This window comes from Sipha flava, unplaced genomic scaffold (genome assembly GCF_003268045.1).
Source record: "Sipha flava isolate LNK unplaced genomic scaffold, YSA_version1 607_pilon_pilon, whole genome shotgun sequence".
In the NCBI taxonomy this organism is placed as follows: Eukaryota; Metazoa; Arthropoda; class Insecta; order Hemiptera; family Aphididae; genus Sipha; species Sipha flava.
The window spans coordinates 179,184-200,787 of record NW_020273584.1 but is presented as its reverse complement, the minus strand read 5'-3'; the positions used below and the strand labels follow the sequence as shown (position 1 = coordinate 200,787).

General features: G+C 27.5%; 2 protein-coding genes across 6 annotated transcripts in view; both read left to right on the top strand.

The window, feature by feature from the left end:
- LOC112691349 (longitudinals lacking protein-like) overlaps nucleotides 1-21,604 on the top strand; it is a 432,448-nt gene that overhangs the window by 403,945 nt on the left and 6,899 nt on the right. The gene's annotated exons all lie outside the window — the stretch shown is intronic.
- LOC112691351 (longitudinals lacking protein, isoforms A/B/D/L-like) lies at nucleotides 831-20,431 on the top strand. 4 transcript variants are annotated; one of them, XM_025565582.1, is made up of 4 exons: nucleotides 831-2,226; nucleotides 5,108-5,852; nucleotides 6,549-6,632; nucleotides 15,673-16,015. In XM_025565582.1, the coding sequence occupies exons 1-4, from the start codon at nucleotides 2,053-2,055 to the stop codon at nucleotides 15,945-15,947; spliced, it is 1,278 nt and encodes a 425-aa protein (XP_025421367.1). In that variant the 5' UTR covers nucleotides 831-2,052; the 3' UTR covers nucleotides 15,948-16,015. The 4 variants fall into 4 exon arrangements, with proteins under 4 accessions (XP_025421367.1, XP_025421366.1, XP_025421369.1 ...); XM_025565581.1 differs by lacking the exon at nucleotides 15,673-16,015 and adding an exon at nucleotides 18,148-20,431 and having other exon boundaries at nucleotides 833-2,226; XM_025565584.1 differs by lacking the exon at nucleotides 15,673-16,015 and adding an exon at nucleotides 10,537-10,896 and having other exon boundaries at nucleotides 833-2,226.

The window sequence follows — 21,604 nt, the reverse complement described above, 5'->3', positions numbered from 1 at the left end:
TTTGTCATATAAAAGCAAAACGCAAAAAATCCACAAGCCCTCTGTTCAGAGATATAGACAACCTAACCTAAAGTGGGGGGAGAGGCAATAAAACTCAGTCCCCTCACAGCGATTATAAATCATACACAATAAAACAATTGAAAAATTGGCTTTGCAATTTAGTTGATGTCACCTGGTGTCTAACAGTATTCTACTAACAAAACTAATATTAAATATAAATAATAAATTATTCAGTAGGTAATAATATATACGTTATTCTAATTATTATTTATTTTATTAAAATACATTTACAATCTGTTACTTAGAACAATAAGTAATTTACAAGTTTATAAATGTTTACAGCACATGACTAGTTTGTGGAAGAAATTGTTCACTAATAATACCTCATAATATACCTATTTATAATTAATTTCCTCGTATACGTATGGGACTATATGGAACGCTGAAAATGATACGGATTATTCCCTCGTGTTTTGCTACTTTAAACCTTGGATAGATATACCGGAATAGTAAATGAAATGATAATGTCTTCGATCGACTGTCCACAGACAATAAACATACTGTATCATGATGAAAATCTAAAGGTCGCAGTAGGCCGTTTCTCTTAAACGTGCGACAAACGGAATTTATCAACATTAATATTATTGTTTTTACTATTATTATCAACAATGCGCGGCGCTGTATATTATCAATCGTATGCACGAAAATCGAAACGCGGTCCGGAAACCGTTGCCAACATCGAGGACTTTCCCGCGCGGCTAACATCTGTTTGGTCCCACGAATCCATTATGGCGTGTTGCGACAGCGCGCGCGCGAGCAGCGATCCTGGTGTTCGCGCGCGCGCGTGTCGTGTTCGGTCCTCTTTTTCTTTTTTCTTCCTTTCTCCTCCATTCCTCTCCGCCTTTTTCACGAACACCTCTCCCCCGTCCGTCACTCTCTCGCTCGCACGTAGCCCTCCTTCCCCCCGTCTTCGTCGCTCTTCACGACCCGTCGTATTTTAATGTTCTCTCCATCCGTACGGGTTCGGAATTGGTTTTAAGGTGTGTGCGTGCGTGCGTGAATGCGTACGTGTATGCGAGTGCGTGTACGAGCGTGTGCATTTGTATTCGCGCATTAACGTGTGTGTGCGTGTGTGCATGTGTGCGTACAATGTTTGGTGTGTACGTGTTGTGATGCCCAAACGGACGAAAATAATATCGTCGAGTAGATCTGCCGATGCGGTGGTAGTGGCGGCGGTGGTGGTGGCGGTGGTTGCGGTGAAGTTGTTGTAGTGTGGTAGTGGTAGTAGCGTAGTAGTCGAAAAAGAAACGCGTTCGTCTCGCCGCCGTCCGCGCACACCGGGCGTTTTCGAAACGGGTCCGGGCCGCACACACGATAACGTTCCGCGACAATATCACACTCACACGCGCGCGCGCGCGCACACACATATACACAAACGATAATAGTGCAACATAATTTTTCAATCGAGTCCGAACAGCGCGCCGCGTTCTTCTCACACGCTCACCTCATCGTCGTCGTCGTCGTCGTCGTCGTCGTGATAATACTGTTATTATTGTAAAATAATAATATTAGTATATCAAACGCACACACACATACACACACACACACACACACATTCTACGTATATCTACATGTAGGATAGGGTACAGATAAATGTTTCTTTCGCATACGCACGAGCTCCGTGGATAAAACAATCGAATCCGTTTCGCCAACAGTTGTAAGTACCACCCGGTTCGTTATTTATTTTTTTTCTAACCATGAGGCGTTGATCTCTACAATATCCTCGTCGCCGCCGCCTCCGACGGACGTGCACCTTTCCGCTTTCAGCTTTCGTCCCATCCGGGGAAAGATTAATAAATATATAACAGTAAATCACACACGCGCGCGCGTTACCCATCGTTATTCGTTTCTCGCGTGTCCGTTGTTTGTTCCCAATATCCCGACCGCGTTGTGTGTGTGTGTGTGTATGTGTGTCCGGCGGCGCCCGAGATAACGGAACAACGCAACGCAAAGGCTGTACGTACGCATTCACAACCTTCGCCACCGTTCGTCATGTCAGTCAGCCAACAGTTTTGCCTGCGATGGAACAATCACCAGAGGACACTCATCTCGGTGTTCGACAGCCTCCTGGAAAGCGGCACCCTGGTCGATTGCACGCTGGCCGCTGAGGGCCGGTACCTAAAAGCCCACAAAGTCGTCCTATCGGCATGCAGTCCGTACTTGGGGGTAAGTAATAATATTAATTAATAACGACGTTTTAAATGAATCAAACCATTCGTGAGCGATGCTTTACAGTATATCGTTGTATTTGACGACGAAATGCGACAGAAATTTTTCAAAAAAATGTGTGTCATTTCCCGTCCGGCGATATTTCATTTGTTAAAAAAAAAAATCACAACCAGGATCTGGCGATAGTATTAATTTTTTTTTTAGGGCATTTCCGTTTTGTTTTGGCCTACTTACGCGCGTGCGTACCGCATCCGCACATGATTTTCACCAGGCGGTATGAAAACCAGTTCCACACCCCTTCACTTTTTTTTTTCCGTTTTCCTGTCCCGTTATTCGCGCACAATACAATGACAAAGGAAATTTCTCTTTTTTTTTTCTCGATCGTGAATCGAATTCTCTACACTTCACGAATATTTTTTCGCCTATAGATGATGAGAATAATATTATTAATCACGACTGTTGACGAATTAACTCACATATTCTCTCGCACACCTATTTATATTAAAATAATCAATTTAGTTATGTAGGAGTGTTTATTTATGTGTATATATTTTTATAAGAAGTATGAATATAATTTTTTGTTTTCATTCATATTCTGTATACAGGACCTATGCATCGAATAGTAATATATAATACTTTTCTTTTCTTATTTCCTATAAAGAAAAAAAAAGAATTAGTAAAGAATTAGTAATATATAATACTTTTTCTTTACAATAGATATTTCCGATGATATTCTGTTTATTTCAGTATTATTTTGATTCAATTCTTATGACAACCATTATAAAAAGAAAATATAGGATTAGATATGTAAGTAGATTATTTATAATGAAAAATAGGGTACCATAATTCTTATTTTACCCATTTCTTTCATAAATAGGTACTTTTATGCTTGACTTCATTTCATCTAATATTGTCAAGTTTATTTTAGATTCTTACTCGTAAAAAAATTATTTTCCTTTTTTTTTTTAAATAAAACTATTACCTGTGGTATCAATTTTAAATTTTTAATTAGTGAAAATTAATCTTAAAATAATTGAATATATCTACTTTTTAAAATACCTACCATTTGAACAATTTTTTTGTCTACTACTTATTCTTACAACTAAAATAGTATTCAAAATTATTAATATTAATTTAGTTTTTTAATGCATGCATTAAAAATAAGTATACATTATTTGATAGTATCAAAATAAAATTTACAGATACAGTTTTATTTAGACTAAATACTAAAGAAAAATTGAATTTCAACAATTGAATAAGCCTAATTATTTAAAAACAAAAAATATGTGTATGGAAGCATAGAGAGTAAACACATTTTCATTTACGTATTTTATTAAATATTTATCAGAAATATACTTATACAGTATACTTGGTTACTAAATAGTATATTTTTATGTTTATTCAAAATATTGTGTTTCTGTGCTTGCTTAAGTACATGAAAGATGACTTCAATATTTATTTATGATTGTATCTTCCTACTTTTTTCTGATTTCATAACAAAATTAGAATATTCATCTCAATTTAAACCATAATTTCAGATGATTAGTTTCAGTTTTTTTTTATTCTTAAACTTTTACAGTCCATGGAGGACTTTTGCTGCCTCTATTACATTTCTTAATTTATATCTATCCAAGGTGTTTGATAATATTACTTCCTGTTAGATCATCATTGACCCTTTTTGCCCAGTGTTGTTTAGGATGACTCCTAGATTTTATAAATTAACAAATATTATTATACATTTATGCATATTATATATATTTTGAAGAATATGATTCACCTCCTAAAGTACCTATTGAAGCCTTAAGTCTTAATGCAATTTAAAATATTGCAAAAAAATTTTTTTTTTTATTAATATAAGTGAAAACTTAAATGTTTGTCATTTTAAAATATAAAAACTCTAAAATTAACCAAGAAAAAAAAATAGGGAGGTGGTTATATGTCTATTGATTTTTATTTCTTAATGCATAAATTTCCTTTCTCCTTTTTTTTTACTTTACTCACTAAAATATTTTTAGCAAGCCCTCCCTACCCTTCTAGACATACCTTTCTGATTTCACTTTCTTGAAAGTCCTCCACCATTTCTGCTTTCATATTTATGCCAGTACATTCTCTTTGAATATTTTTATTTAACACCTAGTTAAAATTTTTCATGCCAATCTTCTAAAAGTAATGGTTATTATTCAAATACGATGTTATATATATTTAACAGGCTATAATTTGTTTTTGACTAAAACTTTCAAATTATTATAATTAAATAATAATGTAGCTTATATAAATTTATTTTTAGGTACTTTTAATATTTGTTTAATATATTTCTTAATAACTTCTGAATGAATTTAAATAAATTGTTTTATATCAAAATTAAACAAATATCTATGAAATAGGTACTTATTTACATTTTTTATAGTAACTTAGTTGCTAATTAATAATTATCATAATAAATTCTTTAATGAATGTTCATACATAAACACAATTGTTTGAATTTAATCCAATGTAACTGTCTGTACCAAAATGAACTTTTATATAAAGGTAATACATTTCAAGTTTATCTGAAATATTATTAATACTAGTTATTAGTAAGAATACTTCAAAAAATGTGGTCAATTAAAATCCATTGATCCCAAATTTGGAATTTTTTATGTGATTCAGTTTACTTAGTACAAATAATTATATAAATTTATATGCCAAATAGTAATTAGTAAAGATTTTGATTTAACCTGTGTTAAATTGTTAACAGCCCACATCCAATATTATTGATATTTTTGACAGTTAATCATTTCCTCTATATTAGCTTTACTATACAAACTAGTTAATTAAGTATACAAAAACATTTACATAATTTATATTTATTTTAATATTTAATTTTATTGTGTTTTAGGTTTTATTAAGTCAACACCAAGAAAAACATCCAATCTTAATTTTAAAAGACATTAAATTTCAAGAATTGAAATCAATGTTGGATTATATGTATCGAGGTGAAGTGAATATTTCTCAAGAAGAACTTGGTACTTTTTTGAAAGCTGCTGAATCTCTTCAGATAAAAGGTTTAACAGAAAGTGCTGGTATTGGGGTACGTGATAATTCAGATTTTGAAGATCCTGTATCCAAACGTTTTGATCACAGAAAATCACAACCACCTTCTCTATCATCAGTCAGTTCTAATTCGCCTACCATTTGGAGCCAAAATGAAACTATACGTACATATTCGAGGCCAAGAGAAGGTAGTTTATCACCAACTAGCAAGAAACGGAAATTACAACGAACAAATGGATCAGATGATCATCATCAAGATAATGGTGATGATAGTATGACTGAATCAGAACCTCAAGGAGTAGAAAAATCGCCTACTAATAATAATAACATCCCTTCATCAGTCAATAAAGTAATAAAAACAGAACCTTACCACAAATCATGTTCACCAGAAAAAGAGGTGATCAAAACTGCTGAGAGCCAGATGGTTAAACCTAAGGTAGAATCAATATCTGGTGATCGACAAGAGTGTTTGACAGAAATGTCATACGATGATAGTGTTGAAGATATGACATTAGAAGAAGAAGAAGAAGAATATGATGAAAATGAATTATCACAGCCTGGTACGTCACAAAGAGAGACCAATCATACAGGTAAATATTTTAAAATTTCAATAATAGTATTTAACTTTTTTGGTTTTTAAGCTTATTATTAAATTAGATTAAACTCTAAACAATATTGATTTATGTTTTACTAAAAGTAATATACTTTTATATGATTTTAAATTATATTTAAAGAAGAAAATTTGAATTTACTAACTAATTGATATTTCCTTAAGCCAGCGATTCCAAAACTTTTTCAGCTATAGATACTTTTTTTAAATAATATTTTCTCGTGGAGCCCCAAAAAATATTTAGTATTGAGTTTTATTTGTCTGTCTTCTACAAAGAATATTATACATGATATATATTTAAAAAGGAGGAAACTCAAAACGAGATAGTATACATATAATAATATTGTATTTATACACAATATATCTGGCCAGGAAATAACTAGAATAGGTATGTCTTATTAAATAAAATTAAAAAAATTATATTTGAACTGACAAAGTCTTGTAAAAATATATATGCTAGTTGTTTTAAATAACCTTCAATAATTGTTACGTTTTTACATTTTCTATGGTAAATCAAAAGAAGTCCTTTAGAAACAATTGTGGAGCTCTAAGGGTTCCGTAAAGGACAATTTGAAAACCTCTACTTTAAAGTTTCATAAAAATAATCGAAAATATTTTATTACAACTTTTTGTTGTATTTTATACTTATCTTTTGGTATTTTTACTTGTGTTTTAGTAACGCCACAATCAAATTCATGGCAATTAGAAACATCAAATCAAGACAGTACAAATACTGTTAATACACCAATGGATTGCAAAGGTAAGATTTTTATTTATATGATTTGTAAAAATAAACATACCTTAAATAATAAAATTTTCAATTGAAAAAAAAATATATTTTAGTACTAAATGTGTATCAGATATGCATGATAAAGGGATTAGGAAAAAATAATTTTTACTATGTGGATGAGGTACATGTAAATTTGTATTTTTAATTTTCAGTACCCATTAACATACATTTAAAAAAATGGAACACAGTTTTTTTTATTGTTAATGATCTAATGATCTATAGATCATTGTTAGAGAAAAATTATTATTGTCCAAATATTTCTTTATGTAATATACATTGATTTAAAATAACTAATATAAAAACCATATAAAAAATTAACAAAACATTTGAATAGTTACATTCTATTTCTATTATGTTAAATAAATCAACATTTTTGTCAAACTAGAATAAATAAATTTAATTTTAATTTTCTCTTATGTATTAAAATAAATTATTATCAAATTATTTTCCAACTTTATACTTAATATTATTTAAATTTAAGTTAATGATTTATTCAGACAAAATACACTTTTTTGGTATTAGTGAGAATTTTACATTATACTCTTAAAGTTAATTAACAACAATATTTATACTAACACACTGTTGAATTATAATTTGCATGTTATGACTTTATTTTATTTGCATGTATCCAAGCTTGGTTTCATGGTTGCTTTGATATTTATTGAAAATGTATATTTTTGCTTAAATGTATTTACTATTTATTAGATCATTGTATTTTAGTGAAAAAATGATATTACAGGTAAATATAAGTAAGTTTTTTTTTAATAATTACATGATATCTTGTATTCTTCACCAAATGATAATTTAAGGTTATCTAGCGCGATTGTATGTATACCATATTAAAATCTGACAATTTATTTTAATAATGTTGTGAAGATTTCCTTTGAGAATTGGACCATATTACTAGAATTTCTTATCTTATATTCTGTTTAAATATAGACAGGATTATAATTCAAATTGTAGTACAAACAGATCTACTAAGTGTGATTAAAGTCCAAGTACTTATTAACTGCTATTGATGGATATTAAAAAATAATATCTACCAGTTTGTTTAATTATTAAATTTACATTTAGTTAAGTAAATGACAAATTATAGGATATAATATTAGAATACATATTGATTTGTAAAATTTTACCTTGAATTGTAATATGAATTTAAATTTTTGAACAAAAATGCTATTTTCATCTATTGTTTTAATTTTTAAATTATTGTATTGGAGCATTTTTCATGTAAAAAGTAAATTTGTTTCGTAGAATTTTTTTTCTTTGTACATTCTATCTTATGTTAACTCTATTAAAAAAAACCATCACAGGAATCATTATTTAATAATTCAAGATCATAATATGTTAAATGGAATTCTATGTTAATTTTTATTTTTTTTTTTTTTTTTAATGAGCAACTATATTTTCTGACACCACTTGCTATATAGGATATAATAAAACATTTCTTATCTTTGGCCTTTCTTAGATATCTTATTACAGGTTTATCATTGACCATTTGACTAGCACAAAGTTTGTTTCTTATGATCATTATTAATATTAGATAGAGAAATTTTAACTTCTTTTATTATTTGTAGTATCGAAAACAAAATATCTATTGACATCTATAGTAAATTAACTATTCTATTATTTAGAGAAGTTATTTAACAATGAAGAAATATTACTTAAAAATGTGATCCCATTTAAGCATAGGATTAAAATTGTAGATATTATTTGAAGATGATTTTAGGTAACAATTATTATATATACCTATGCATGTTATATAATATGTATTTTTACATTTTTTATGTATAATATATATTACAACATGTATACACATAAGATATATAATTATATATTATACATTAGCTTCAAAAAAAAAAAAAAAAAATTGTTAGGTAAATATAAATATTTCCAAATAAATAGTTTGTTACCATACAATAGTAAATATAATATTTAAGTAAATAACCATGAATATAATTTATGCTATTTAATATAAGTAGTTATAATCCTGCCAATTGGTATAATTCTTCTACTGTATAATTTAATATTATTTTTTTGAGGTTTTTTTTTAATATAAATATGATAGTTATTCTGTATACATTTTTTCATTGTACCAAATTTTTTTTTCATTAAATACATAATATTTTTTACTAATATTTTTCCGAGTATTTTTCATACCCCAATATAATTAATTTTGTATAATACATAAGTTATAATTAACAATAGAAGGTATATTTTCTTGAAAATAGTCTCTATCATACATTTGTTAAAAAATAAACAATATACCATAACAATACAATTTTAAAGAAATATTATAATCACCTTATTATAATTAAAGCTTACAGAATTTAATTGAAATATATTAAAATCTATATTTTATTGGTATTTATGATTAATAGTATATTTAATGTATAATATAGTCTTATTAAGCAATTTTTATCTAAGTAAAATGTGTATTAACTGCTCTAAATAATATAGGTACTCAGTCGATTACTACAAACTAAAAAGTAATTTAAAATTATTTCATTTTATTTCTAGTAATATTTAATTGTGTATTGATTATGGAATATGGGCATTTATAATATAAAATATTTCAATAAGCTTATTAGGAATTATATTTTGAACTAAAAAACACATATAAATGGTATATTGTAGAAAAACTTAATGGAATTGCTTAGGCTAGTTTTCCAAAATCCAATACTTATGGTGTTGGAGCTATTTATACTACATGAGTCACCTAATATATTTTTATATTAAAGCTTTATTCATAAATTTATTTTTTCCTATTTTAACTAATTAAATTATGAATAAAATGGATGAAGATCATATATATATTTTTAACTTATTTAAAAATCTCATTAACTCAAGATTTTATAAATAAATATATATTAATGATAATTTTTAACTATATTTATGAATATAATTAAATATAAGCAGATACATGTTATTGTATTGTGTTTTTATTTATGTATTGTAATCATATAATATTCGTAATTTATTATACAGTTCGATAACCATCAATGACTAAAGTGTTCAATTGGTTTGGAGTTGATTTATATTGTCCAATGAAACCATAACTTTTCATGTACTAATTTACTTAAATTTAAATCAAAAATCAGTTTTGATACAATTTTATTTTAAAGAATATGTTGGTTAATATTCGAGTTGCAAGTAACCTATGTGTACACTTTTTTATTTAAATTAAATATATATATATATATAATTGGTTGTAAAAAGAAGTTGGTTACAAAATGACCTTTTTCATGTAAAATCTAAAATATTAAATTATATTATTATATATTTTCTCTTATATTAGTATCTTGGTGGTTTGTATTTTTTATATCATGTGCTTTGTTTATCATTTTATATTCTTTTTTTTTTTTACTATTATTTAATGAGGAAGCACCATTTTGAATAGTTTATAAGAATAAAATAATTAAAATATATCAATCATATAGTTATTAGATAAAATATTTAAACGTCATTGCAGTAATCATTAGCATGTTAATTATTGATTATTTAAAAAATAAATAAATAAAAGCCATCCACATGATCATCGTACATATTACTTGCATATAAAAAAATAAATAGATTTATATTTAAATAAAATCCCTACAATTATGTAAATTTTATTTTCAAACTATTGTTAAGAATTAAATGTTGTATTAGCTGTGCTATTATCTTTATTCTATATAATTTATTGTCTTATTCATGAATTTGTGTAAAAAGAATTCGGAAGTACTGTATATATCTTAAAATATTCCCCTGACTAATAATGGGCATGGATGTACTAACTTGGTCCGGTTAGATTACAAACAATTTTTATTATTATAATTGTTATTATTATTCTGGAAACTCTATGTGGTATGTGTGTTGTGTGTGCTTTCCTTAGCAATAAGCTGTACGAGGTGCGGCCGTCATTACAAATTGAAGAGCTCATTGTTGAACCATCAGCGCTGGGAGTGCGGTAAAGAGCCGCAATTCAAATGCTACATGTGCTCATACAAAGCAAAACAGAAAGCTCACTTGTTGACGCATATGAAGTACAGACATAAAACTGATATGATCAAAACCGAATACTTCTATTAAGATTATATTATATTCCAAATTTTTAAGTTGTCTATATTCAGAAAAAATGCTCCAATATTTTTTTTAGGATATTACTAATTAGTAGCTTGTCATCATTACTTTGTTCAAATAGACTGAGTTTTCAATAAATAGTAATAAACTTAAATGTACTGATTCAAGGCAAGTCTCGTGTATATATATATATATATATATTATACTATTTAAATAGTTAAGATTTTATAGACTAAACAATTGAATAGATAATATAATTATATTTTTCCTTCAATTTTTTTTATTAAAGGGCTGTGTTTTATAATTGTAATTATAGTTGGTATTTTAATTGTTTTTATTCTAACCATGTGTATATTAACTTTAAATTCAGCATAAATACATTACACATAAATTAATTTAAAAGTAACAATTTTATATATAAAAAAAACATAAAATATATATAAATATTTTTATAGTTAATTATTGTTAATTATTTGTATGTTTTGGAATGTCAATTTAAATAAGTACTTGATTATGATACTTTTTGATTAAATGTTATTATTTTCGTTTTCATTGTCCGTTATTTTAACATAATTAGTAATACTTTATTATCTTTAAATATGATTTTGATTCAGAGGAAAATAAATGTATACTTAATCAACCATTCATTTTAATAGATCAAACCTACATTTATTTACAAATTCCTGTATTCGTCTGTACATGTGACTAATATATATAACCTTCATAGGTTAAAATACCATAACATAGTAATTAAGAATTTAAAAAGTTAAATTAAGAACATAAGTGAAAATCTATTCACATCGCAAAAATTTGAATTAGAGTTAAGACTCGTAGGAAAATTTCTATACATGATAAATGTTGAATAAAACCAGTCACATTTTCAATATTATCCTTGATATATATGTTTATATATGACTATTTCCTGTTTTGTTTTTCAGTTTTTTTAAAAAAAAAATAACAGTGGTCGGTTTTACACTATCAATATTTTAGTTCATAATTAACATGTCATTAACATATATAATTATTATTTAAATTCACTCTGACATTTGACGACTTGTTAAGTACTAATTTTGTACACAATACTCTTTTTACCAAGTAACTAAGATAAACCTATCTTAAACAAACATCGCCCAGGCTTTTCCTTGTGAGTGTAGAATGTATACTCTTTTTAAATTCATTCAGTCAAATATTTTTATCCAATAGTACCTAATATTCAAAATGATATTTCCTAGTAAATTGAATTTAAATCTACATCTTATAATATTTTCCACATTTATTGTTTTTATATTAGTGTACCATTATTTTAAAATAAAATTTGTGTCCAAAATATGATACTGTTGTAAGTTATATAAAATCTTAAATAACTAATATTAATGTTGTTGCGCTTGGATTGGTTTAACATATCTTCTTTACTGTCTTCTTATTTACATATGTTTATATATATATATATATATATATATATATATATATTCATATATTTATATTATACTATAAATTTATTAATATTTAAAGAATGTTCTATTAGGCTATCAGCTTCTTAAAACAATTTATATTATTGCTGTTAGAATGTTTAACGCCACGCCAAAATACTCATATATTAACACTTACAAGTAATTAGCATCATGTTAAAACAGATTAATTGTTTTATGTGTAAGTTAATATTGTTTCTGGTGTCAGTTAATTTACAAACTGTTAGGTATTAAATGTATTTCTCTCAGACAAGACTTAGATTTTTTTTACTGTTATTCTATATACTATATTATATTAATTTAGAAATATCAAAAATTTATCCACATTGAAATTGATAGAATATGCAATTTATAATCTAAGAGTTTTTAAATAAAATATAACTTTTAATAATTTCCATTTTTTTTTTTTTTTGTGTACTTCTATCAAGAATTATTTTGGGAAATATTTCATAATACCAATTTAATGACATCGGAAGCTCAATTTCCCTGTTTTTGATTTATTATCTAAATTTTTCTGTCATGTTTGTTGTTCGGATCCTTTGCAGAAATAATAAAAAGATGGCAAGATGGCGGTGAAAACTGGGACGGATATCCTCCTTCTCAACGATCCCTTGTGCCGCTTTTCAATTCATTTGGCCCTAATGGCCCAATGTCTGCCATCAATTTCAAATTCACTAACTACTATAACAACTGTAAGTTTGATCCAACTTCATCTAATGACACGCTACAAATCAGTAATGCAAGTTCACCGAGCACCAGTGGTGGTGTAGAATGCCCACGTTGTGGAAGGCATTATAAATTAAAAAGTTCATTACGCAATCACCAAAAATGGGAGTGTGGTAAAGATCCCCAATTTCAATGCCCATTTTGCAATTACAGAGCTAAACAAAAAATGCATGTTGCTCGACATATTGAACGTATGCATAGAGAAAAATGCTCAGAAGAATTTCAAAACATAACTGGACAAAATACAACAGCCGCTACAACGGCAGCTGCTGTAGGAGATTTAAACTCATAAGTACAAATTTGTTATCAAACTAAAGTGCCGTAACGTTCACATATTGACTGGTTATATTTTCCAAATCCATGTAAATCAAAATGGTTTATTATAGACCTAATGCGATTATTTAAGCATGTTTATAAATATTTTTGTAGACCTTAATATTAAGTGTTAAAAGTGCCAATGAAGTATGCAATTTTTTTATGTTGTGTATACACATTATTTATTGTATAATTGTAAATTAAGTTAAGAGTTAGATATATGACATTTGGCGATTTTAATTAGTCCAATTAACTGATGAATAATAATTTTTATTTTTATTTCACTCTTGATTTACAAAACACTTCTTCATTCCCATATCAATTTTTTTTTTGTTTTAAAAAACTACATTTTACTTATTTATTATATACAAATTATATGTACGTATCAATAAATATATATATGTGTGTGTGTGTGTGTGTGTATGTGTAGATAACATAAACACAATCAATCGTATTGTATTACATATTAATACATATTGACATTTTCTATAATATGAAATTTAAAATACTTATTTCTACTTTAACCCTTGATGGGTATATATTTTTTTAAATTGTTTATTAATAGTACTCCAACTGTGATATGATCATTTGTTTGTTGGCCTAGTCGATTATGTATGTTAACTTGTTGGATTGTTAAAATCGCCACTAATCAATGTTTTTTTTTTTTTTAATTAAGTCATGTTTTGCAACCATTATTATATGTTATCCTAATTAGTATCCTCAAAACCCATCTCCATTAAATTTATTAAGAACATTCTATGTAGTATTTTAACAATGGCTACCATAATATTTATATAATAAATGTGTTATATGCTTGTATTATATTTATTAATTCTACACAATTATGCCAAATATTAAAACGGAAAAAAATTAATAATCAAAATATTTTGTTTTGCAAATCAAATTATTTTTAAACCAACTTTAAAAAGTCTGATATTAACAATGTTTAAATATATTTTTGTATTGATCAATATTAATTGCCATCGGCAGAAACCATGTGATAATCGTGCCTTTTTGTCTGTACTGTTTTATTTGCATTTATTTTTTTTTTTCAAGTAACTTTTCTTTTAGCTTAAGATGCTTAAAAATCTTTGTGTTTATATAATCTTTTATTTTATTTTCCCCACCAAAAAGTGCCATTCAAAAAATTACTTCCTGTACATTATTTGTTCATTAATATTTTTGCCTTCCATTTATTTGTTTTGCCATATTATAGTAAAATATATTTATTTTTTTAATAGAAATATTTTTATTACAAACATGTCATGTATAAATCTATTGTTAGTGTAAAATTAATTAATACATGTTTATTATATTAATGATACAAATTTAAAATCTTAGTCGATGCACATCAAATCAAATATTCGTAATGTGTCATACTAATTTGTTAATAAGTATTATTTATTAAGTTAAGCTACACGTCGTTTTTTTATTTAGTTATTATTAAAATTTATATTTATTTCAATCATTATTATCCTCATTAGGCTATATAATTTCATTTTGTTTCGTATTATTAATTATTTTATTGTTTTTCTTATAAGATCCCATATTATCATGTATTACTTACTTCATTTAATTATCACATGAATATTTATGTTTACATCCATTGCTTTTTATTGTAATATTTTTATTAAAACAAAAAAAATTGAATTTTTTTAACGAATTTATGTTTTATTTTTTATTTAAATTAAAATAGTATTGGTTAATATTGAATTATATAAATAACCTTTCCTCCAACTTGAAAAAAAATATTTGGTGTCAATCATTCATTGTTGCTTGCTCTGCTATGGGGTGTTCAAAATTTTGGTTTTGTCATGTCCACAGGGCGTGTGTTTTTATCATATTTTTGTAAGTGTCAATGTACTAACTTGGGATCAATTTTACATACATATATATATATTTAAATTTCATATTTGCTTTGGATTTTTATATGAACATGCGCTTAGGTACCTGTAAGTACTACCGTCAAGTAAGTATTAATTATATTTTATATTACCCGTGAAATTAATGAATACGTTTCTATATGTATGTATAATAAATATATTATATTAATAGCAAACTTTGGGTTGTTCGCGCATGCTTTTGTGGTTGCTCCTAATTAAAAAATTAAATAAAAAAATGTTTCGAGTTGTGCCTGCACTGGGAGGACACATTGGACTAACTAATCGGGGCAAAATATGTTGTAAAAAAAAAAAATCGGTTCATTAATAATGTGTGTATGTATGCAATTTGGTTTCGATTTATGACTAAATTCGATTTTTATCAGTTACTCAACTTATTCAAAATCGTGTTCAAAGTACATAATATATTATTTTATTTTTATTTTGAATTCGGTTCATAGATTTAAATAATAGCACTCGGACTAAAGATAATCGTTCGGTGTCAAGCACAGCTCGATATGTATTGTAGGTGTAATTGCCATTTGTTATTTCCTACAGACTTCATGTTTGCCATCACCGGCACAACTATTGATAACTCGACGACCGTGCGTTACGAGTGTCCGCAATGTAGCCGCACGTATAAATGGCGTAGTTCCCTGAAGAGTCATTTGCAAAACGAATGTGGCAAAGAACCTCGGTGCTTGTGTCCTCATTGCCCGTACCGATGCAAAGTTCGGTCTAATCTGTTGAAGCATGTACGGAACTATCACAAACCTCCGTCATCTGTGGGGCAAAACTCCGTGTACGAAGGATCGAAGATCACACACCAATAAATTATAAATAAGAATGCTCAATATATATATTTTGTTAACGATCTTTTAGTGCCAAATTTTACTATTATATTTTAAGTTTGTCTGATAATATGATTTTGCTATTTTATATGTGTAATGTTTATTTTACTTTTTTTTATCTTAGTCAACAAATATTATAAATCGCCTACTTAATGAATAATCATATTTTTGGGACTGAATTTAATTACTTGTCGACAGATCTTAACTTTTTTATTATTATTATTGTGTGTTATGTTTTGCATTTAGAACATAGATTTTTAGTTATTATTATTTTTTTTAAAAATTATTTTAAATTGGGTTGTACAAACTATTTTACTTACCACTTATGGATTCTTACTTAAGATTTCTACTCGTTTTATGTTTGAATAATATAGTTGTTAAAAATAAATACTGTTCAAATATATTGATGTACTTAATTATTAATAAATATTTATAACATATTCTTTACAGAATACGCCGTTTTATAACCACCCCATAAAATATGATTTATTTTACACAAATATTTAAGGTAAGTATTAGTGTGACTATAGATGTTTTGTGTTTTACTAGATGAGAAGTTTTTGTGTTCATTTTTAATTGCGTTTTATTTATTTTACTCTTATTGTTTTGTACACTTTTATTTATTTTAGTCTAATCATCATGTAGTAAGTACAGTTTTATTCCAATCGAATAGACTCTGGATTCAATTCTATACCATGTAAGTAATACATTGTATTTTGACTACACACATTTGAGACTTAGTACAAATTTAAAAAAACTGACTGTCATTAAGTTTTTAATTTAAATGTATAGATATAAAAATAAAAAATAAATTAATATAAAATAAATATAATAATATATAAAATACGTATTTTTTATAATTAATTAAAATAATAAAATATAAGATATTATACTCGTAGTCGTCCCTTTTGTAGATAAACGACTAGGGCTCAATATTGGTCAGAAGTATTGTATGTAGATAATGTTTTTTTTTAAATCATAGAAAAAATATGTTTACAAAATATATATCTATTATATTTAAAATGAAGAATTTTAATAACAATTTTTAATAAATTATACTTAATTCAGATTGGACACTTCTTTTATTCAAGTCTACTCATACATCTTATTGGATAACAATTTTTCAAGCAATAAAATAATTAAAAAATTTGCATATTAAATATTAATTGTATAGTCGATCGATAGTTCAACATAAATTATATGATAAACAATTTATTGATAGTTAACACATTTTAAATCTTCGAGTACCATAAACTGTATACCTACAGATAGTTTAAAAAAATACATTAAAGTCTAAGTACCTACTGTTTTTGCTAGAACTCTGTTGAAAGTTGATAGTTGCTAGTGAAATAAAACTCAACATTTAATCTAAGTGTATAATTTAGTTTAAAATTATGTAAGTTAAATCAATGAAAATAAACACATTAATCATAATCGTAAATAATTAAGTTATAATATCTTAAACATATTTAAATATATAGGTAATTAAACATATACGTTTATGTTCAAAGTACCAATGCAATATCGTATAGATATTTAGTACGTATAAAAACCAATTAAATTTTATCAAAACTAATTGATTTTTAGATATGTGTGTTACTCAAAATTAATTTTCAATAAAATTAAAGAATTTGTTTCCATACGAATATTAGAAATATGCATCAACATTTTATTTACCCGTAATTAATAAGAATTTAACTTGGTTATTCGATCAAATACAAATGTAGTTTAATTAAAAGAGCTTAACCAAAAATTGTGTAAGGTAGACATGCAGAGGATATTATTAAAACATGCTTGTGATGCCTACTACCCGATTGAGATGGACCTTCTTTAAAAATACATAGTCGTTCTTCATTTTTTTACTTGCCCATTCGTTATGACAAGAGTTTGCTACCATTGTAGTCACAATGACTACAATGGTAGCAAACTTTTGACTTACCGGGGGCTATAGATTTTTATCGGATATTAATCGGCATGTATTCCGTTCGATTTTGGAACACATATTTATTTATTTATACGTGATAGTTCTCAGCTAAAAATGAATATGAAATACTGTGATTTACGATATACCTAATAACTATTTAAAATTATAGAACACATTGGTTTTGCGTAAAAATCACTAAGCAAACCGATTAGTATTTACAAAGTATGCAAATATGGTTTTCATTCTTTGCGGTTTCAGAGTCCGATTCGTTGGCGGAAAAATTCGAGTGCAAGCTGTGTGGCAAGGTGTACCAGTGGAAGCAGAGTCTGAAGAGACACATCCGCGAGGACCGGTGTGACAAAGGGCCGCAGCACGCCTGTCCCCGGTGTGGCATGAGCTTCAAGCACACCAGCCGCCTCAACAAGCACGTGATCCTGTGCCCGCACATCGTGTTTGACGACAATCCGGCCACCACATCCGCGCCCGCCTCGTCGTCCTCGTCAACCGTGCAGCGCATACTCAAGCTGCCGCCCCCGTGCCCAGACGCGTTGCCTATCACCGCCGTGTCCACGAGCACCACCACGACACCATCGCCGTCCCAGACCATACTGGTGTTGCATTTGAAAAATCAGAGTTTGGCCCAGAATTGGAATTCTAAGATCCAAAAACTGGGCAATTAATAATGAAAAAAACAATAACAATTGAATACGTGGTGTTGCGGGGGAAGAGAACATTTTCGAAAAATACGTTTTTTTCTATATTTTAAATATGTGTGCAGGATTAGTTGTTTATGTGTGTGAGTGCGTGTGTGTGTGTGTGTGTGTGGAATCTGTACGAAAATTTATGTTTATCATATTTATTCTCGGAGGGTCTCATCCTGTACAATGTGCGTGACCTTTCGCATTTTTATTACTATTATTATTATTATTATTATTATTATTATTATTATTATTATTGTGTATTATACTGACTGAACGCGCGCGTTTGGGTTTTACTTAATTACACGTGTAAAGCATAATGGGTTGTTTGTACCTATATGAATATTTCATGACGTGTTCATTTACACTCGTCGCGTCCTGTTCACGTCAAACCAAATGCAATGATTGCGAAGCTTTAAGATTTAAGTTCAAAAACTATTTCACGTGGCATAATATCATGTAATACCGTGTACTATTATCGTGCATTATTTATACTAGTCAAATATGGAACAACACAATCTAGTCTTGTTTTTTTTTTTTCTTCTTTTATGTAATTACTTATTTTCGTTTTGTGCAATTTATTTAGGGACAAAATATACCCCCGTTTTTTTCGTTTATAACGGCGTGTATCGATTTAATTTATATTGTATAAGTTTTATTTTAATTACTTAGGTAGTTCTATTGTACTTATAGGTTATAATGTTATAATGTATAATGTTATACCGGAAATGTTTTAGACATCGATTTGTGATGTATGTACCAAATAGTCTCTAGTCAGTCACTATATAAATATGCATTAAAATATAATATAGTCAATAAGGTTGAAAATATGTGACGGCAGTTCTCTCCAACCGACGAAATTATTTAATTCATTGATGACATTTATTTTATGAGTTATTTATATTCGTTCGTTTGAAATCATTTTATTTTCATTTGAAAAATTATCGTTTGTTGTAATCGATAAATTTTATTTGAGATTTTTTCTTTATATAGTGAACAAATATTCTCTAAACTTTTCATATTAATTAACTAATTTTATCAACGGTCGAAACTAAATGTACTTTTATAATATTAAAATATTGTTATACTTTAGGGACGTCGAGAAAATCATAATCATTGCCGATCTATCGACCAATGGTTGCATATTATATTGTCAGTGTGTAAACTTTAACTTAGCGAATTCGAATATAAATGTGTTCGCGCGTTATCAAACGCGATTGTGAGAGTATATAGAGATGAATGTCACATTAATTTAACATATTATATTATATACACCTACACGAATTTATTCTTTATGTATTTATATACATTTTATTTTCCAGTTGTATTATACGTAAACAAAAACGCACAAAACACGAGTAGAATGTGAAAACGTATTATAATGTAACACAGGTACATAATTATCTTAGTTATTGTTTTTGCGTCTTGTCTTTAAAGAGGTTGTGCGTAGGTGCGTATTGTATTTTGAATACAGTCAACGAATATCTCGAGCTTGTCCGTATGTACTATTTAAATGTTTTCGAATAATTAAGTACAAAAATACGTGATGTTATTTTCACAAGTGCGGGTCCGGTTTTTCGCGCGTATAATTAATGGGGAAATTCGTCGAGCTTATCGAACTGTAAACAAAATCGCCTCTCAGACGCATAAAATATTATAAGATCAAAGTTGTATAATATCTTTTTTAAATCCGTTGACAAAATATTGGTATACATGTAGGTCCGTCTGATGGCACATAGGTTAAATGAACCATATTTTCAAATTATTCAGTTTCATTTTATTTTAAATATTCAGCAGGATTGTTCATATTTAACATGTTACAAGCTGGTATATGATATAGGTATTATTTTTATACTTGCACATATTCCCTTCACTTTGCGTACATTAGTTGGCAAAATATTAAGTGCTCGCCCTGAAAAAAAAAACTGAAATGTCGCCATTCATTATACAAAACCGGAGTTTCGGTATATACAAGTAGATGATATATCATGATGATGTACCTATACCATCTTTTGCAGTTCGTGAACGTATGCTAAAACGTCATCACGATTCGTATACCTTTTCGTACATTCTTACTACACGTGCATCCGGATGCTGCATCATTATATTATAATATGGTTTTTGACTGCAAGTCGCGTTTCTGAAATAGGTCCACTTGGTCGCGAATAATGTAAATTATGACAAAAAATGTATTATATCCCTCTAGTACATTATTATAAAATTAATTGTGCGAAATCATTGCGTCTATGCAACACACGACCGTTACTATCTTAATATGTGTATAAAAGTTTTATTTTGTAACTAACCCGTATTGTGCATTACTATTTAGTCATTATTTGTATTTGTATATTTTTTTTTTATCATTTATTGCAATTAAATCAACTTCCTTGATTTAGCTATGAACATTAATGTGTAGCAATTTAATTACTTGTGTTTAAATATTTATATATAAAAAATATAATTCTGTAAATGTTACCACTTACCCCACGCGGTGTTGCTGCTGGTGGTGGTGATGGTGGTATACATGTATGAATCTAGTCAGGTACAAGCACAAATGTTAATATATTATATATTATTTGTGTATTATTTCAGTGTATATGTGTATTTATAAAAATTATATGAATGATTAACAAATTATTCCTTGATTTTATTTTTCTAGTCGTTTCATATAATATTATAGCTTGAACGATTATAATAATGTTGTCACTGGTTTCATTAATATATATGTACAGATACTCGAAATTATTAATTTAACCGTAATCACATATAATATATATTACACATACACATATTAATTATTTGTGCGTAGAATGAAAGAACAAATTATATATATATATATATATTTTGATATTCATGAATATCATGTGTATAAATCCCTGTTATCTACAACATACATACATTTTTTTAAATGTATTTATTTATTGTACTTTGAGTGAGCAATACAAAACAAGTTTAAAAACACCAAACCGTTGTATCGCATTAATTTTTAAATAGATATTATCTATATGTCGTCAGAT

Bases quoted from the DNA above. Each gene is read 5' to 3' on its own strand.
- LOC112691351 (XM_025565580.1), top strand. From the start codon at position 2,053: ATGTCAGTCAGCCAACAGTTTTGCCTGCGATGGAACAATCACCAGAGG. The intron at 5,853-6,548 runs GTAAATATTTTA...CTTGTGTTTTAG, and splicing joins AAGAGAGACCAATCATACAG to TAACGCCACAATCAAATTCA. The intron at 6,633-12,738 runs GTAAGATTTTTA...GATCCTTTGCAG, and splicing joins TACACCAATGGATTGCAAAG to AAATAATAAAAAGATGGCAA.